An 18,454-nucleotide genomic window follows, 5' to 3' on the forward strand; every position below is an offset into this window, starting at 1 on the left:
GAAATGAGAAATATTTATCCCAGACCAGTACCCCCTCTTAAGTAGAAAGCTTGAAATCTGTTTCAATGGGTGGCAAATAAGCAAATAATTCCACAAGTGGCCTTTTAGGAAAGACTTTCCCTAGTCATGTGCTAGTTACTGACTGCCAAGTTCAGCAGGAATGCTGAAGGCTGAAAGATACAAAACTGTAATTATGATTTGTCTCCAAAGTTGCTTTGCTTTCACGTCAGCATGGCTCGTTGGCCTAACGTGTTAGCTGTGGCATCACCTTGCCATGTTTCTGTGACAGCTTCTTCCGAGGCCAGGCATGCCAGATGGATACAATGGACTCTAGACAGGTGATGGACTTTCGTAAGGTGGTAAATCCTGAGTATGACCGTGCTGCTCTGAGCAGAGCAGCTTGCTGGGGTGTAGCTACCGAGAGGTACAGACTGCGAAACTTGAGAAGAGCAGGCGGCTACACAGGAATTTTAATTGATCAAATACAGCTTCTAGGTGTGAAGCTTCTCTGACTGTAGCAGTAAGCATGATCACATGGAAAATGTTTACTTAGGTACTTCAAAACTTGCACGGTGAAAAGATGTATTCCCCTTCAGTCAAACGCAGATCTAACAGGATGCTACGTGTGTGCACAACCCTGTTCTCCAAGATGCAGCTCTGGCCCCTCGTTACTGTGCTTCCACGCCTGCTTGCTCTGAATGCCATGTAGCTGCCTTGCCTCCTCTCCTGCTTGTCCCCAATCAACCACCTTCAACTACCAGAGTACCACTGGGATGGTGTAGTACCAAACTAAACTATTTCACTCCAGGGTTGCATTATCTACCTAAATAGGATAAGTTGTTTCTTCCAGCCCTTATTTCTTAAACAGAAACCCCCCCAAACTTCCAGCCTCAAGCAAGACGATATAGTGTGAAAAGAAAGGTAGGTGCCAACGTCAGGATGCTTTTGCGTTAAGAGAATAAAACTATTTCTACACTGCAAGTTAAAAGACCACAGAATTAAGGAAGCTTGAGGCAAAAGCTAGCATACTGTGAACTTATCAACCACAGCAGTAGCTTAATACATAAAACACAGTGTTTTAAAAATACAAGAGTCCAAACACCAGTAGCAAATGTGTTACTTATGGACAGCTTCTTTAACAGAATTGAAAAAACTGTGGCACTCTAAAAAAAAATTGCCACTGCTATCAATTTAGCAGGCTGGCTGTAATAGCAGAGCGAGTACAGCACGCATTAATAACTGTGTGTCAGGACTTCCCTTTTCCCTCCCACCAAGCTCTGGTTCTCCTCATCCCTCCACCAAAACTGCCATCTCATGCCTCCTACGTTTCTAAAATTTTAGAAACTTGAAGGGAGGCAGAGGCAAAGTGAAGAGGATTGCTAAGCCGAAGAAATGTTTTGCGTAGCAGTAGCTTCTAAGAGAAAATTAAATTTAATTCTCTAAGTTAAAAAAAAAATCCCACATTCTATACTGTAAATCTATAGTTGTATCCAATTCAGATGTAACACAACAAACAAATTCATCAAGATTTAACATGTCCCCAAAGACACAGCCTTCCAATATTGTTAATTTCTCCTTTTGTTATACAGAAAAGAAAACTAATGCATTTCCTTCTTTATATATTAAATAACTTTTTAAAAGGTAATCTTTATTTAAATACAGACAAATCCGGCACCTTCATGAGCCCTTGACAAGACATTTCATCAGTGGTAGCGGAAAGTTAATCCGGCAGTGAGAACAATCTTACATTTAAAAATCCTCATGAAATCAAGTGCTGAATTTCTGACTACAGGAATCCTCCCAAATGTGAAGCCCAAGAGCACTCTATAAGGATGCACAGGCAACTATCTGTAAAAGTAAGTAGTGAGTTTTCAAACTTACAGAAGGTTTAAGCACAGTTTCTTAATGATCTGCACTTCTGTTGAATAGGATGAGGTCTGGGAAACTTGGACTATTAGAGATAACAGGGAGGAGAAATGGTGAGTCTGGATTTTTGAATAATTAAAAAAAATGTAATTCAAGTTCTGTGTAACAGACATAGAATGAAAATTCCTCAATAAAATAAAGCAAAGTGACATTTCTGAGGTACATATATAGAAATTAATATGCACAACAGTTTCTCTGAGAGGATACTAAAGGTCTCTATGGCAAAATTATTCTCATTTTCACATGCACTGTCACATTTTACAGTTGCAATGTGGATACTCCTTGAAAATACTATGAATTCACTTTGAGGTCCCACTTAAGATAAATTCAAAAGAAGACAAGATTTCAAGTCTGAGCTTTAATACCAGAACTAGAACACCATATTTCTTGCATTCATCTAAATAGTTTAAAATCCTGTTTCAAATTCTTATGGCACAAGACTGGCTCAGAATTGAAGGTCCACTTGGCCAATTAAAAAAAAAAAAAAAATTCCACCAAAAAACCCCCAGACTAAAAGATACAAAACAGAGCTTTACAAAGAATAAACCAGAACCGAAGGCAGCTTAAGGCTTCATTAAAATATTTGCCAAGTTCTGCTGTTACTTGTGTAATCCATTCTTTAAACAGACTTCAGTGGGATTGCACAGATACAATGCAGAGCAAAACTGGCTCATACTGCCCAGTTTGAGCAAGATACAGTCACATTATCTTTCGCAGGATTTAGAAAGACAGGAGAACAAGTTTAATCCTTCCTGCAAGGATCATTTTATTCTCCCCCCCACACACTCCTTGAGTACAATTAGAGATGACTTACAAAAATTAATGCCGCACACACTATTAAAAAAATTAGCGTGGGGCAAAACTTAAGTCTCAGTATTTTGATATTTATCTGCCATGTTTGACAGAATTAAAAACCAGACACAGCACGGCTTTCATCTAGGCATCTGTTGGCAGTACAATCAATACAAGATGATATAACGAATCTGGATAATCGCTGTTTTATAGAGCTGTCCTTAGTCTGTCGTTGACCTTCTGTACCAAAATCTAGCCCTGTAGTCGTCACTGCAGGTCATGAAGCCAGGATTGGTAGGAGAATGGACAATACAACGGACAATGCTGTTGTGCCCAAGAGAAAGAAGATTTCTCCGTTCAGCAGTTCTTGAATCCCAGCAGCAGAGACTGATGGTCCTTTCATCTGGAAGCAGCACATAATCTTCTGTGTGGTTGAAGACAGCTTGTGTCCTGTGTACTTGTCGTCCACTCAAACCAGCTCCTAAATATATGCAGCAAAGTATTAACCCAAATAGGATCAGTTTTAGGAAGTTTCCAAAGACCTAAGAATAAACCTCCCATAAGTATAAATTTCTGCAGTCTACAAAGGAGCCGTATTTTCTCAGTCTACCACTTCCACATAGGACAGGTGAATAATCTTTTGTAGTTATATACATGACATATTCTAAAATTTCTTAGAGGACAGAAAGATTAACTACTCCAACTATGTCAATCAAGTCCAACCACTCAGTATGAGTCCATCCACTCAACTTTAAGAGCACTTTTGCCTTCTACTTTTTGTATGAGGCTTACAGCTATAACTAAGGGGAAGGACCACAAATACACAGATTCTCATTATCAATGACAATTTGTTTTTAATGTACCTATTACGTGGCACATTATATGACCCACCTTAGCCATACCTTCCCTCCATACCCTTCAAATAAAATATGTTTCATACGTAGACATTTACTTTGCGATGCACACACCTGCACATTACCTGATACTTTGGAGAAGTTTACCAGGGAGGTGCTGCACCCTGCTGGTTGAGAGCAAAATAGAGCTAGCGTACAAAAAAGGAACTTGCACATCCCCAGAGCTGATATAAAAAATTTTCAATATCCTCTCCTCTTTCATACTATGACTCCTAATGCTTAAGCACATTACTGCTTGACCCAAAAGCTTCCCCTGTCACATGGCTGCTATCAAATGCAAAGCTTTTACATCCTTCACCATTTCTTAAGCCCCGCTGAGATCACAGCATGGTATTGTCTGCATGCTCCAAATAGGACTACCTTGCACACAATTGCATCCTTGGAAAAAAAATTAGAAAAAAAAAAAAAAAGAAACAAACCAGCTGTAGCTATTTTTCATACTACTGCCATATGCCAGTAGAGACATCTTTTGCACAAGAGTCTAATCATTAAAACAACTGCCCCAAAGTAGGTTCAGTTCCCCCTGTCTGGGCAGGTACTCTGCAGGAACGCAGCTGACTCTAGCCAGAAACAGATTAGGTGTTAGCTTTGACCTTTCAGTTTAAACTGTGCCCCTAGTCTAGCAATGAAAGTCACAAAATCAAAATGATCACCAGCAAGAAAAGCGATGATGCTATTTTAGTAATTACTGTTTCTAAACACTAAAGATAAACTAGAGCCTCTGCACAGATGTCCTAGTCCTTAGGGCAGTGTTCCTTTTTACTTTTCCCTAATTTAGTGGTAACTTTACTCCAAAGCAATGGAGTAATCATGTCAGAAAAGTCTCCAAAAATCTACTCTGACTGAATACGTTTACACTGGCTGACATACAAGAATCACAGCTTTTCTTCTGGAATTAGTCTACATTGAGTGTCTTCAATAATTTGGGGGGATTTATCCTCAAAGCAGCAGTCGCCCGTTGCCTTTAAGAATTACTGTTCTTTTGACAATATTACCACCCCTGCTGTGGTTCAGTACCTGCAAAAGGTACTGAAAGGTACTTGGAAGGTCACCTGCCACATACCTGTGTATTTGACCAGTGTTCGACCAGTGGAGATCTCCCATAGTTTAGCCACAGAGTCTTTTCCACTTGACAAGATATACTTTGAATTTTTGGAAAAAATAGCAGAACAGACTTCAGCTCCATCATGTGCCTTCTCAAAAGTAGTGATACAGCGATTTGAAACACCATCCCACAGTTTGATGCATCCATCCTTACTTCCTGTTACATACATGTTTGCACTTGCGTTGTAATTTACTGAACATATAGCATCAGTGTGCTGATCTTGAGGATTGCAAGACACAAAACACTGGAAAGTATTGATATCATACAGTCGTAAAGTAGGGTGCTGGGTACCAACAAGTATGAAATCTCCAGAAGGGTGAAAAGAAATTGAGCGCAACATCTCTGCTTCCTGTTTGATCAAAAATACATAATTGGTGTAAGGAAAAAAAAAAAAAATCTGAAATGCAAGTGTCAATTCTGGTGGCATTAAAGTGCGAAAAAACTAGTTAAATTATCAGTTAGCACAATGTTCTGTTTTTGCAAAATAGAAAATGCTTCCTACAGGATTAAAATGACAGGCTACCTTTAAATGTATTGTAGTTTTTGTCCTAAAGCAGCCTGCAGTGCCCACTCATTTTCGGGATATCACACAGAAGTGACAGGAGGCTTTGTCAGCCAGTCACACCCCCCAAAGCCCACCATCACATAATGCCACCCTCTCCTCAAAAACAAAGATAATATAATTGACTTCAAAGTTACTCAGATTTAGTCTAGACTAACAAAAAGCAGACAGGCACCAGATTTAAAGAATATAGGTATCCATTATGCACAAATTCTTAATACGTAGTTACCTTAATGTCTGCAAATTTTGTAGCTGCATACTCCTACATACACCTAACCACTCATCACAACTCAGCTCACTGATACCTCAGTACTTATACATTCAAGCTTTGGTTGCTCTGAACTGGTATTGTATCTAACCTGTATATATTTGAAGGCTCTTTTGGCAGAAGGTTTTGAATAATCAAACAATTTAAGTGTGTAGTCCCTTGAACCAGATGCTAGGATCTGTTCTGTTGGATGAAAAGCTAAACATGTAACTTCATCCACGTGATCATAGAGAGTCCGAATAACAGGGTGATTTTCCATGTTTTGCTGTGCTGTCTCATTCATCATGACCTACAAAGAACATTCAACAAGTTAGAGTGTTAGAAACCAGAATGTGCTTTTGACAGGAAAAGTAGGTTTTATGCTTGCCAAAGTGGCCAAATAACAGCTATGTTTCTGACACGACTAGGCACATAATCACTATTATCTTAACTATTTGAAGGCCCACTATATATTGTTATAAGATCCCTGTATCTTTACAAAGGTCAACTGACTTGCTCAAGGACAAACGAGTTTCAGTAGCAGAGAACTGGTGCAAGGAAACATATCACCTTCATAAACAGTCCAAACCAAAAGACTGTATTGCCATAAGGCTTAAATGTACCAATTGCAACTTTTACTCACGCAGGATACTGCTGAGAATTTAGTGTGCACTCTGTGCAAAAAAAAAAAAAAAATCCCACTTCTAAATTGCTACCTGATAACTGTATTGGAGAAAAAAATGAAGCAAATAAATATGGATTCTGTGAAACAGTTCTGAAACACACAGCCACTGGAGGCTGTAGAAGCCAGAAGTGTGAGTGAGTTCAAAAATGAACTGTGTTCATATAATATAGCAATTATCAGCAACTACTTGAAGCAATTTCTGGCTCAATTCTCTAGGCTGCTGCCGGAAGTTACACAGGTATACTTGCCCTATTTCTTCTTCCTTTTCTTCAGGGGTACTTTATGAGCCGCTGTTGGAGTAGGAAATACGGTGAGACAGATATTTAGTCCAACCCACTGGGCCAGCCACAAGGCACAGACATGGCATGAAACTGACAGCACCTCAAGAATTCACAAAGTGGTTACGATTCAAGTCATATTTTACCTCAATAGGCATAGCACTTTTGGCCAACATTCTCTCTGTATCAAGAATTTTTATTGAGGCATCAGCAGATCCTGTAGCTATTAACTGTCCATCTCTGCTATATGTAGCTACACGACACGGTCCTTTATGAGATGTGACATAACAAGTCTCATATTCAGAAGCCTCAGGAGACATGGTCTGTACATCTGCATCAAATTCCAAGTCAATTCCTGTGCCTGGAGCTACCGTATCTGACCGTCCAATTGCATATTGAACAGCACTGTCATCATTCTCCATTCCTGAAAAGAGAGAAGTTGATGCACTTAAACCAGGTTAACCTTCTCCTTAGACAGGTAGACTGTGGCCAGATCTATGCTACAGACTTCTGGACCAGCTATTAGTCAGGTGTTGAGAGGCATGAGAGGCAGCCCCTGTTGAACAAAGCTAAGCTAGCAGAACAGATTTAGTTATACAGCAGTAATTCTCGTGAGAAATGAGAGATACTTTGGCTACACTAGAGCAGAACTGTGGAAATACAACCAGCAAATATCGTAGAGTAAGTGCTGATAAATGCACTGACAATCAGTTACTGAAGCTATCGACAGGCCTCTAAGTCAGCTTTTCACAGAGGGAGAAACAAGGCCCAACACTATTACATGAGATTTAACTGAAGCATTTACTGGTTCTTTTCCTTTCTGTTTTATTGCACTGAAGGAAAAAAACCTACTTCACAAACAACTATCCCAGCATTGCAAATTAAAATTTTTACTCCTCTTCACACCCACTCTGCAGATTTTGATTTATATATTTTTTTTTATTTCCAGGATGCATCTACAGAACAAAGACAGTTCAGCACTGGAAGTGGTAACAGGGCAGACACAAGAATTTTTCAGCTATGTGCCCAACGGTGATCATCAACCGATCAAACACAATCGAGAAGTTTTTGTTGCTTTCATCTACAAATTACAAGTCTAGCATTCTTATTTCAAACAGACACAAGGCTTCACATATTTATACCCTTGGAACTCAACTAGTTCAGGCAGCAGAACCAGTTCAGTTACAATATAGAGAAGACATGATGTTACAGCTAGACCTCTTCCAGTAACTTAGTCAGCTTGTTTCAACAGCAGCTCAGGTATTCTGACTACATCCTGCGGCACAGATAGACTTTCAGAGAGAAAGATACACAGAGAGAATATGCAATACCTTTGCTGAGACCCTACGCTGTGAAGCTTATTTTCTTGACACTGATATATAAAGGCTAGCAAAGATTGCCAATGGAAGGGCTTGGATTGCTCCCTTTCCAATCTGTCAAGAAGAATCATATAGAAATATTTCCAAAGTTGGCAGAAAACTGTGTAGGTCAATTTCCTATTACGTCTGTGGACTCAGTGATCCCATTTACTGGAGAGTATTTTTAGAAGGTTGCCAGTCACCCAGGACCCTGAGCAGGTATTCTTATGTGTTACAGAAATTCAAACAGATTTTGACAACACTCAGCGATCTGTTTTGCTTTTAATACATACTAAAGGATGAAACACAGAGCTAGAATGCCCTTCAAGAAAATATACAAAGTTATGCTATTACTAGACATAACCTTTGCATAAAAGATGTCTTTTCAGTAACGCTAACCTCTTAATTCACAAGGATTTAAATCAGGGATTTAGAAACTGGATTTTTATGGTAGCTTTTTATTCCAGCTTACCTAATTTAATTAGGTGCAGCAGTTGTTCAGATGGTGCACAGACTGATTGTGGTTTTATCTCATTTATCAAGCCATTGGCAATATTTATATATCCATCATATAGCAGCTGACTAATTATCAGTTTATAAAGTTGCTGACGGTCTTTCAAACTGACTTTTGTTCTATACATTGTGAGCAAGGAATGCCTTGGAGGGGCCTGAAATAAATAAAGAAAAAAAAAATCAAATACAAGAGAGTTGCATGAAACAACCACAACCTTTAAATAAAGCACATCCAGCTGAATTTCAGTGCAGACACCAAATACCACCATATTTTAGGTAAGAATCAGACACATAAAAATGAAAGACAAAAAAAAAAACAGAAGGAAAAACCTGTTGCACTTGTTTGCTGTAGAAATTAAAATCTCGCCAATAAACACAACACAAACTGTATTAAGGAGCAATAGAGAAGACAGCAATAATGCGGCATTAGTTAGCAAAATGATTCTGTCAGTATGTCTCGCTCAGCCTCGCTAGCGCCGGCGGACCCGGGCACTCGGCAGGCGATTACGGTGGAAGGTGCAGGGCAGTCAGACGGCTGGGCAGCCTCACACAGCCCCGACCCGCTCCCTCCCTTCCAGCCCGGCAGAGCGCATCCTCCCCACACCTCCTCCCGGCCGGCAGACGCCGGTCACCCGCCCCTACACCCCCTCCCAGCCCCGGGCTGCAAGCCCGGTAACCGGGTCTGGGGACCAATAACCGGGCAGGGAGGGGGCGTGGGGGAAAGGGACTGAATGAGGGCGGGGAGTGCTTAGCCGGAGCACAGCGGCCACAGAACGCGGGCCTCCAGCGGCAAGGGGGACCAGGCAGCTTCGGGCGGGCGCTGCGGAGGGCGAGACCCGGTCCCGGCAGCGGAGCCGAACGCGAGGGACAGCGCGGAGCGGCCCCGGTACCTACCGACCCTTCCTTCTGCCTCCCTCGCTCTCCCCCTAAAATGGCGACCGGAGCCCTGAGCGCATCGATTGGCGGCGGCGGCAGGGGAGGAGGCGGCGGCGGCGGCCGGGACCGAAGAATGCTCCTCCGCGAAGGCTGCTGCATCGAGCGCCCGCAAATCGATTGGAGGCGACTCTTGAAGGAGAGAATTGCAGCATCACATGACCGTGACACCTCGCGCGCGCGCCCGGGCACTGGCAGGTCCCGCTGTGTCACGTGACTGGTGACGCGCCGAGGGAGCCCCGAGCGGCGGGAGGGGCGGGGGCGGGGGGGGAGCGCCGGGCCGGGCCGGGCCGGGCGGAGCGGGCAGGCACGGCCACCGCCGCGGCGTCCGGGGGGCCCTCTCCCCCTTCCCCTGTCCGGGGAGACCGAGGCCGAGGCCGGCAGAGCCGCGCTCAGGGCGGGCTGTGGGCGGCAGGCCCCGCTGGCCGGGCAGCCCGGGGAGTGGCGGGGGGGCCGGCTCCTAAGGGGAGGGTGGCCGATGGCGGGAGGTGGGGGCCGGGGTTCTTTAGTGTCCCAGCTGCAAAGCTCCGGAACGCCCCTTCCGCTGAGACACCGGGATCCCCAGTCACGGGGACGTGAACGGGCTGTGAAATAACAAGTTGCTGGCACTGCTGCTCAGCGCCGCAGGCCTGCCCGGCGATTTCAGCCGCTCGGGCAGCACTGTCGCAAGCACCCACACTGCCACACTGCACGGTCTCTCAGCTGGCTGAGAGCCTGTCCCAAGAGCACACCACCCCCCTCCCAAAGTCCTACTCACGTCAGCCTCAAGAAACGGCAGTCGAAGTGGACGCGGGTCAAGGAGGGGGGATGCCATGCTACCCATGCCCCGTGGCAGCTGACGTCTATCACATGCTGCAGCGACACGACGACCTGACATCTTCTTTTTACCTATCCTGTACCACTTGTAAACACCAACACACACACCAGGGTCGCCTTCGCACTTGTTTTCAGCACCGCAGAGACAGTTAAAAGTTGCCTTCAATCACAGTTCTCCAAAGGCCCGAAGTACTGAACCTAGTTTTGGCTGCCGCTTGTCACTCAGCGGCCGAGGTCCCCTCACAGGCGTGAGCAGGACCACGCAGGCAGCCGGCAACCGAGACGGCACAGCAGCCTCACGCTCCTTTTACGCTGCTACTCACAAACTGCACTCACTGATTGTCCACTGCCAGCGTTGTCCCGCTGCCGCTCAGCGTCTCCTCGAGAACCTGTGCGGTTTTGGAAGCTGCCACGGGCTGCGGGCCACGGCCGGCGTGACGCGAGGGGTCCGCGGGCTGGCGAAGGTACCTCAGGCCAGGCGTCCCCCGGCACGCTGCGCTGTGCCAAGGCAGGCGTCCCCTTCGCACTTGTCCTCAAGAGCCGACGGCACGTGGAGCGCTGCCCTGGGCCACACGTCCAGGCGAACGCGAGGCAGAGGCCTGCTTCACCCCTCCGCCCGTCCTCCCGCTCCGCGGGGCTGCGAGCTGACACCCGGGGCACCTACCTCGCCGGTTGGACACAATGGCCCCCGGACCCACTCGCGCTCGGCTCCACGCGAGGTGGCAGCACCGCCTCTCCCTCGGCCCGGGTCGGCGGGTGGTGTGTGGAGGAGAGGGAAGCGGCTGGTGCCTCGCAGGATGCGGGACTAACCTGACGCCCTTCCCCCCGCCGGCGGCGGCACGCTCCCAGGCCTCGGTGGCTGCGCGGCAGGGATGGGAGTTGTAGCGTTGCCACAGGTGGGTGGTCTGGGCGTACGCGGTTTGCGTAACGGAAGACCCGGCCAGGCAGAGACTTTGCGGAGAAAAGTGTGTAAGCGGGGCGCCGATCCACGCAGTTGGAGTACGGAAGGAGCCAGCGGCGGAGGGACGGTACGTAAAATACGCATGTAGCGCAAACACCGCCCTCGGGGCGGGCGGGTTGGACCTACTCGGGATACGCAGCAGGCCGCCGTTGCGCATGCGCCCCAGAGGCTGGCGGCGACGAGGCTCGGCCTCGCAACGAGCGGAGCGTGCGGAGAGCCAATCGGCGGGCGGGACGGGTGAGAAGGAGCCAATCAGCGGGCGCGGACGGCGGGAGAGGGGCCAATGGCGAGCGGCGGTAGTTTAAAGGGGATTTAAGGGAGGGCGGTTTGAATTCAAACAGCCGCGGCAGCCGGAGGGAGCGGAGGCTGGGGGTGAGCGGGCGGCGGAGGGGCGCGGGTGGGGCCGCGGTACGGGGGACCGTGCCCGCCGGAGGTGCTGGCAGAAACAGGGACGGGCCCGGCCGGGGGGAGGCTGGCGGTTGCGGGGTAGGGCCGTGAGGCGGTGAGCTGCGGCGGGACGGCAGGCCAGGCCGTTCCGGGCCCTGCTTCGGGGCCTTCCGGGGTGGGTGGCGGGGAGCGTCGTAGAGAAGAGATCCAAGACATAGTGTTTTCTGTGGAACTGACCCCTGTTTGCTACGTATCGTCTGCAGATTAAGCTATATGTAGCTGTTCTTTTCGGGCACTATGGACAAGAATATGAAAGAGAACCATTCTGGATATCCCAGTCGTGCTACAAAGGTAAAGGACTTACTAAGTTGGTGGGCGCGTTTCTCCTGATCACGCAAGAGCTACAGGTTTCAAACTGTCTGTGGTAACGATTAAATGTACTAAAGAGCAAAAAGGGGAAAAACTGTCGTGAAACAATGTTTTCCACGTGCAGGAAATAACTGCCAATTTAGTCTTTCAGGAGCTTTCTGTTGGAGAGAACAGTGCCTGGGCCTGGCTTTTTTTTGTTGTATGTCATACCCGAATTGGGAAATCCTCCTCATATGTTAAGTATAATATAAGATCCCTTAAAAAGAGAACAAATGTGTGTAGTCAACTTATTCCAGATATGGCTTCCAAAAGCAAGCAGTGTGTTAATGTCACTATTGAAATGCTCGTGCAGTGGTACTCAAGATCACCCTGGATACATATTTTTTTCTATATAGAAACACAGGCACTTTCTCACTATTTTAACTTAAAACCAAATAGGTCCTGGTAAGGTTTCAGAATAGCCTAAGCAAAGACTCTTTTTAATCAAGCTGTCAATATGTTATTTTTAGTGAACTGAACCAGGAGACTAAATAATACCTAGGGGAAGGAAAAAAGTACAGATTGTTGCATAGGTATCATTAGAGGGTCAAAAATGTGCGAAGTTAATCTTTAGCATTTGAATTTAACTGTAGTGAAGTAGCCTAGAACAACAAAGGATTTCTTAAAATATAAGCCTAAACTACCTTCCGGTACTGGAAGCAAAAGATTAAAAGCAGATAGCTGAACCTTTCTAAATAACCTTGCTTTGTTCTGCTGAACTCCGGTAGCACTGCAAGGTATATTGAGATGAACAGCATTAAAGGAAGCAATGACTCAAAGCAGTGTATGTTTTTATAGTAAGGATCTGCTGTCCTAATACCTTTGTTCTTCAAGATGTGTATGGAAAATTTCTTCTGCTAGCTATAAATAAACATGCTGCTGAAGAAAACTGGTAACTTTTTGTCAGTGTAGAAATTTACAAATGTTTTATGAATAAAAACATAAGATAGGACTACCCTAACATCTCCTGTTAATGTGCTTTGTGTTTTTTCCTGCTCTACTGAATGGGGCCAGAAAGGTTATAGTATGCTATTCTACAAGTAATATGTAATCTTTTCTTTTTGAAGGTTGCTAATCCCATTGGGGATGGCCCGAAACGTGTCCCTGTGTCTCAGCATTCTGCCCAGAGCCGGTTACTGAACAGTGGAGTTCAAGCACAACGTGTTCTGTGTTCTTCAAACTCTGCCCAGCGAGTTCCTGTGCAATCACAAAAACCTGTACTGTCAAACCAAAAACTGTCTAATAACCAGACAACGCAGCAGCCCCGGCCAAAATTTTTGGTCCAAGCGACTGCTAGGCCTCAAGTTCCAAGCAAGAACAATGAAAAACCTCAACAGGCTCCAGTACCTGGTAATTCTGAAGATGATGTACATGTATTTATACACTTGTGATGCTTCTGTTCTATGGAGCAGAGTGCAGTGCGTAAAACCTGATGGTGGTGTGGGACAGCCCTGGAGGGAAGTACTTGGTTGTGCCTTGAAACAGAATAGCAGCACATGCTTCAGCTTTGCTGTTACTGCACTATCCTTGTTGTCAGGATTACCCATTCAGAGCCCTTACAGGTGTTTAAAAATTTCCAGATGCTCACTAGTCAGCTGTGAGTTAATGTAATTTGCACTCATACATCACAGTTTTTCCAGTATTCATGTTAATCTCATACACAAGAATACAGTGGTTTTGGGGGGGAAGCTTAATGGTTGTTTTGATTTTCAGGAGCTTTTAAAATTACATTTTGATAGCACTGATAACTGCTATGCTGCTTTGCCGATAATAAGTTATGCTAGGTTGTTTAAAATGTCAAATGTATTGAGAACTGTTTCAGATACTGCACAGAGGTTAGATTTGCTCCCATGTGAATTTTTTGCATCGTGTTCATGGGTCTGGTTCATAAAGTTGATCTACTTCTCTATACATAGCAAAAAATTCTGAAGCAGAAAGCACCGCTAAACAGAAAAATGAAGAGACTGCTAAAAAGAAAAATGAAGAGACTAAAAAGTAAGTTTTAAGCTTAAGTTGTTCTAGCTGACTTTGTTGGATTAGGCTTACTTCTAGGACTTCATGCTGCAACTAAGTTGCAGCTAAGCTGAAGGCTACTTCAGTCCCTTGGTTTTGGAGACCAGGGGCCCTACACTTCAGAGACAACATATGAAACTCTAGGAAAGCTTACTTTGACCTGGTAATTCTCAGGAACAAGGACTTCCTGTAATCTAAAGAAAATTTTTTGGCTAAATGAGTAATAGCTCTTCCCATGAGAGAACAGCGATAGCCACTGCTCCGATACCAAGATGAACGCTTGAAAACAAAGCCTCCCTCACACATGCAAGAGACTGGAGTTTAAAGATGAAGTTAGATTTGTAGTATGGCTACCTTAAACCGTTCTGACACGCACTAGTAATATGTCTGTGTTAAGTGCATTGAAATGAGCCTGGCTTGGTATACATAGTCTTGATTTTGTAGTAATGTGGTTGATGTCAGTGTCTCTGTGCATAAGTTTTTAGAAAGGAAGAACATAGCTTTCAGAACTTTCTTTTGAAAAGCCTCAATACCTATTTTATCCTCTTGGTGTTCTCTTAAAGACTAAAAATTAGTTCAGATCACTAAGTACCTATTGAACAGGAAAATTATAGATTGTAAACCTAGGAGTCAAAGCCCACACAACTATTTGCTTTTGTAACTTTCTCTTTCCTTTTGCAGAAGGCAATGGTCTCTTGATGATTTTGAAATTGGTCGTCCTCTGGGGAAAGGAAAATTTGGAAATGTGTACCTGGCACGTGAGAAGCAGAGTAAATTTATTCTTGCACTGAAAGTGCTCTTTAAAACACAACTTGAGGAAGCTGGTGTAGAACATCAACTACGAAGAGAAGTTGAAATACAGTCTCACCTTAGGTAAAGTTTAGTGACCAGTTACACTTTGCTTTGCTCATGTTCAGATAAACAGAGTGACCTTGTTCATGATAACATACCCTGTTGAAGAGGAGTTTCTTTTTAAACACAACACCTTGAAATTGCTAGGTAGGATTCTTGCCTTTCTGCACCAAGATTTACCTTTGTCTACCTTACAATGAAGTAACATCTGGTAACAAATATTCCTATTACTAAAAAAAACCCCCCGTGTCTGCTGCTTGGATTTATGTGGGTAACTGCAATTTCTCAAGTCTGAGCTTGTTTCTGGTATTCTGCTTCCTTGAATATAAGCCCAACTTGCTGAAGAAATTGGTTTTCACAGAGAGCGTTTGAAGTGTTTAAGCTTAAATTCCAAGACTCGTAGAAATTGGCACCTTTGGTAATTACTCTTCCAGCTGCTGTAGAAAGGTATGTTCGAGAAGATAAGAATTGGCCAAAGTCTTAGCTAGTTGCTGCTTTGATAAACATCATCTGTCCACTATGAAGCGCTCTTAATGGAAATGTTGTGAATGCTGAAGGAATGCTTACAAGATGTTGAAGTTCCTATGCTTGCCTTGAAAGGGGGGAGGAAGTAACAGGGAATTAAAGTTTCATGGACAAATACCTTACTCAGAAGAATATTTAAATCCTTTTACAGGCACCCCAACATTCTCAGATTATATGGCTACTTCCATGATGTTACAAGAGTCTACCTTATTCTAGAGTATGCACCTCGTGGAGAAGTCTACAAAGAACTTCAGAAGCTCACCAAGTTTGACGAGCAAAGAACTGCTACTGTAGGTTGTTCTACCTTATACATTACTTGTTCTTCATATCTGGAACATGAGCAGCATAAAGCTAGCTCTTCAGATAAAAGTTCTGTATTCTGTTGTGTGAAAACAAGATTCCTTAGATGCTACTATGTTCAGCATTGCTTAATATTGCAAGTGCTTGGTCACTTCAGACAGAGCCTGTATTGATAGACTTCAGTGGATTGAGGAATAATTACTCTAACTTAAAACTACTAATTATGCCTAGAAAAGCCTATACTGTAGCCAGATAAGCTAAAGCAACAATGTCTTTATACTTTAAAGATTTGTTTTCCTTCTAAATACAGTACATCACGGAACTAGCAGATGCCCTATCATACTGTCATTCAAAGAGTGTGATTCACCGAGACATCAAGCCAGAAAACTTGCTGCTTGGCTCAAATGGAGAATTAAAAATTGCTGACTTTGGATGGTCTGTGCATGCTCCATCTTCTAGGTGAGAATGCAAGATGTATCTTATGCAGTGAAATACTTCTGTAGTGAAAATGTTGGCTTCCTTGTCACAGTTATAGTTATGGAATGGAGGTAAATGTGAACTTCCTAAAATACTGGGAAAAAATCCTTTAAGAACTGGGCCACTGCAGCAAGGGGGTCTAATAGTCAGCTGGTGTAGCAGAGAGGGAGTGTTATCCTATTTTTTCAACTTGTACAGTTCAAAACTTGCTGAACCTGAAATAAGTGAAGAAGGTTGGTGCACTCTTGCAGGGTTATAGTGGTCCCTAAGATGACAGACCAGCACTTGTGTTCAGACATCACACTAACAATATACTTAAGACTTTTCCTCAATTAGTCTCAATCACACCTGACAGAAGACTGTATTTGATCTAGCAAGTGGGATGAAAAAAGGAAGGATAAGACTGAATGCAGTGACTGAGATACTTTAAAGCACAAATAGATTTACTGCTGGCACTTCTTTACCAGGTATTCTGGTGGTGCTGACTCTGTCCAGGGTAGACTCCACCAAGGTACAGATGATTGCCAGCATTAGCTTCTGTCTGGCTCTTGGAATCGATCTTGTAATTGCCATAATCAGTAAATGATTAACTTGGTCTTTTCAGGAGAACAACTCTCTGTGGGACACTTGACTATCTGCCTCCTGAAATGATTGAGGGAAGAACACATGATGAAAAAGTGGATATTTGGAGCCTGGGAGTTCTGTGCTATGAATTCCTTGTAGGGAAACCACCTTTTGAAGCGGCAACATACCAGGAAACCTACAGAGCTATTTCCAGGGTATGTGCCAACACTTATTTGGACTAGCTGAATTGTGCTGCCTTTCAGTTCTGTTGTGTTACTGAAGCTTCATAAATAGTCATTTTGAAGAAGGGCATGTATTGGAACTAGAACTGTAGCAAGACATAATGATATGTATAAAACTAGATCCCTAAAACTGTCTTCAGTCATTCAGTAGCATTCTTGCCTTACTTCCTTGGGTCTACCCTGTTTCTGCCTGCATCTGAACTTCTACCTCTTTCATAAAGCAACTAATCTCCGCATCTTTCCTTTTCTCATTTATAAAATGTTAAATATTCAGGGTGTTACTAAAAACATATAAGCTTAACTTTTCCTGCTGCATATCCTAGAAAGGTTCCAGCAAACTAATCTTGTTTGAAGTACATTGAAAAATACACTAGCTTAACTTCTATAAGCAGTGTGAACCTTGTTCAGGATTGTGACCTTATCTCATCTCAATAGGTGTAAGTTGCATAGCCCACAAGGCTGACACAGCTTTCCTTTCTAGATCTACCTTGGAGGGTGGAGCCCTTTGTCTTTCTAGTTCAGTTATTGCCAAAGAAATTTTGCATCATTAGTGCCTTTCTTTTTCCTTAGGTGGAATTCAGGTTTCCTCCATTTGTAACAGAAGGTGCGAGGGATTTAATTTCAAAGCTTCTGAAGCATAACCCATTCCATCGATTGCCCCTGAAGGATGTCCTTCTTCATCCCTGGATTACAGCAAATTCTACAAAGATGCCCAACAGCAGAAAGAGTGATGCTGCTGCCCCATCCAGAACATAGTCTTAGCAGGGTAACCTCGTGGGATCAACAAGAGGAGTCTCGTGCTGTGACTACTGTAATGCTTACAATAGAAAAGGCAGTTCTTGGAATCTGATGGCAATTAGAATGCAAATCTTTGGGTTGGCTGTCTTCTTAAACTCTAATTGCAATGTAAAATTATTGGCCTTTTTAGCTGGAAGTTGTGAAATATTTCATATACTTGAAATCCAGTTACATGTGGGCCAGGTTTGACCTAAGTATTAAGCTGTTCAAGGCTCTTATGTGGTCTGTCCAGGTAATGGTTTGTTCCAACAAGAGGAAGCTGTTGTTCTAGCGTATTGAGCAGTGCAATATCCTGGAGATACCCGCCTCTGAACTGACTGGGCTGCTAAGGGTATCATAACTGTGGTGTAATCAAACTGAGGGAGGTGAATTTCTCTTAAGTGTCCTAAAAATGATGTGTGCATTTTTGTCTCAATTTTGTCTTAAATGTGAGCATCTACTTTTCAAATAAAAATTTGTTATATACTGCTCCCAGCATGGTGATGTTCCTTACGGCATTATCACTTTCCCAGGCTGTCTCTAACTGCTTGTCTTTACCATTGCTACAGCTTGACTCCTTGTCTATGATCACTAAAAAATTTACTTCCCACCTATCTTGAAGGAAGCTGGTATAAATTCTTGCTCAAAGTGCTGGTTACCACAACATAGGTGTGGTCACTTACTATTCTACAATTGCAGCACAGGTTTACAAGGTAAGTGCCAACTGTTTTGCCACCTACCTTGTGGGTTTTCTACAACCACTGAAACTGAGGCCTGCTGCTTCCTTTTTTTAATGCAGTTATTCAAAGACAACATGGT

The 18,454-nt window shown here is 43.9% G+C and overlaps 2 protein-coding genes across 3 annotated transcripts; one reads left to right on the top strand and one right to left on the bottom strand.

Annotated features, from left to right (window-relative positions):
• Window positions 1-1,627: 1,627 nt before the first annotated feature.
• On the bottom strand, window positions 1,628-11,158 carry CSTF1 (cleavage stimulation factor subunit 1). Of its 2 annotated transcripts, XM_074842880.1 has the most exons (7): window positions 10,071-11,158; window positions 9,275-9,445; window positions 8,340-8,535; window positions 6,656-6,933; window positions 5,659-5,856; window positions 4,696-5,086; window positions 1,628-3,199 (listed from the first exon to the last, which is right to left on the bottom strand). In XM_074842880.1, exons 1-7 carry the CDS (start codon window positions 10,188-10,190, stop codon window positions 2,940-2,942), a joined length of 1,614 nt encoding a protein of 537 aa, XP_074698981.1. In that variant the 5' UTR covers window positions 10,191-11,158; the 3' UTR covers window positions 1,628-2,939. The 2 variants fall into 2 exon arrangements, with proteins under 2 accessions (XP_074698981.1, XP_074698982.1); XM_074842881.1 differs by lacking the exon at window positions 9,275-9,445.
• Window positions 11,159-11,348: 190 nt separating this feature from the next.
• On the top strand, window positions 11,349-18,130 carry AURKA (aurora kinase A). The gene is made up of 9 exons (XM_074842882.1): window positions 11,349-11,462; window positions 11,741-11,828; window positions 12,953-13,235; window positions 13,802-13,880; window positions 14,580-14,771; window positions 15,427-15,565; window positions 15,886-16,034; window positions 16,657-16,831; window positions 17,429-18,130. The coding sequence occupies exons 2-9, from the start codon at window positions 11,775-11,777 to the stop codon at window positions 17,612-17,614; spliced, it is 1,257 nt and encodes a 418-aa protein (XP_074698983.1). The 5' UTR covers window positions 11,349-11,462; window positions 11,741-11,774; the 3' UTR covers window positions 17,615-18,130.
• The last annotated feature ends 324 nt before the right edge of the window (window positions 18,131-18,454 follow it).

This window comes from Strix aluco, chromosome 17 (assembly GCF_031877795.1).
Source record: "Strix aluco isolate bStrAlu1 chromosome 17, bStrAlu1.hap1, whole genome shotgun sequence".
Taxonomy (NCBI): Eukaryota; Metazoa; Chordata; class Aves; order Strigiformes; family Strigidae; genus Strix; species Strix aluco.

What these genes read in the sequence shown, in the direction of transcription:
- AURKA (XM_074842882.1), top strand. Translation starts at nt 11,775, where the DNA reads ATGGACAAGAATATGAAAGAGAACCATTCTGGATATCCCAGTCGTGCT. An exon ending in TCAACAGGCTCCAGTACCTG is followed by an intron (nt 13,236 to 13,801) that starts GTAATTCTGAAG and finishes CTCTATACATAG; the next exon opens with CAAAAAATTCTGAAGCAGAA. An exon ending in AAAAATGAAGAGACTAAAAA is followed by an intron (nt 13,881 to 14,579) that starts GTAAGTTTTAAG and finishes TTCCTTTTGCAG; the next exon opens with AAGGCAATGGTCTCTTGATG.
- CSTF1 (XM_074842880.1), bottom strand. Translation starts at nt 10,190, where the DNA reads ATGTCAGGTCGTCGTGTCGCTGCAGCATGTGATAGACGTCAGCTGCCA. An exon ending in GCTGCACCTAATTAAATTAG is followed by an intron (nt 6,934 to 8,339) that starts GTAAGCTGGAAT and finishes CTCTCTTTTCAG; the next exon opens with GAATGGAGAATGATGACAGT. An exon ending in AAAGTGCTATGCCTATTGAG is followed by an intron (nt 5,857 to 6,655) that starts GTAAAATATGAC and finishes TGTTCTTTGTAG; the next exon opens with GTCATGATGAATGAGACAGC.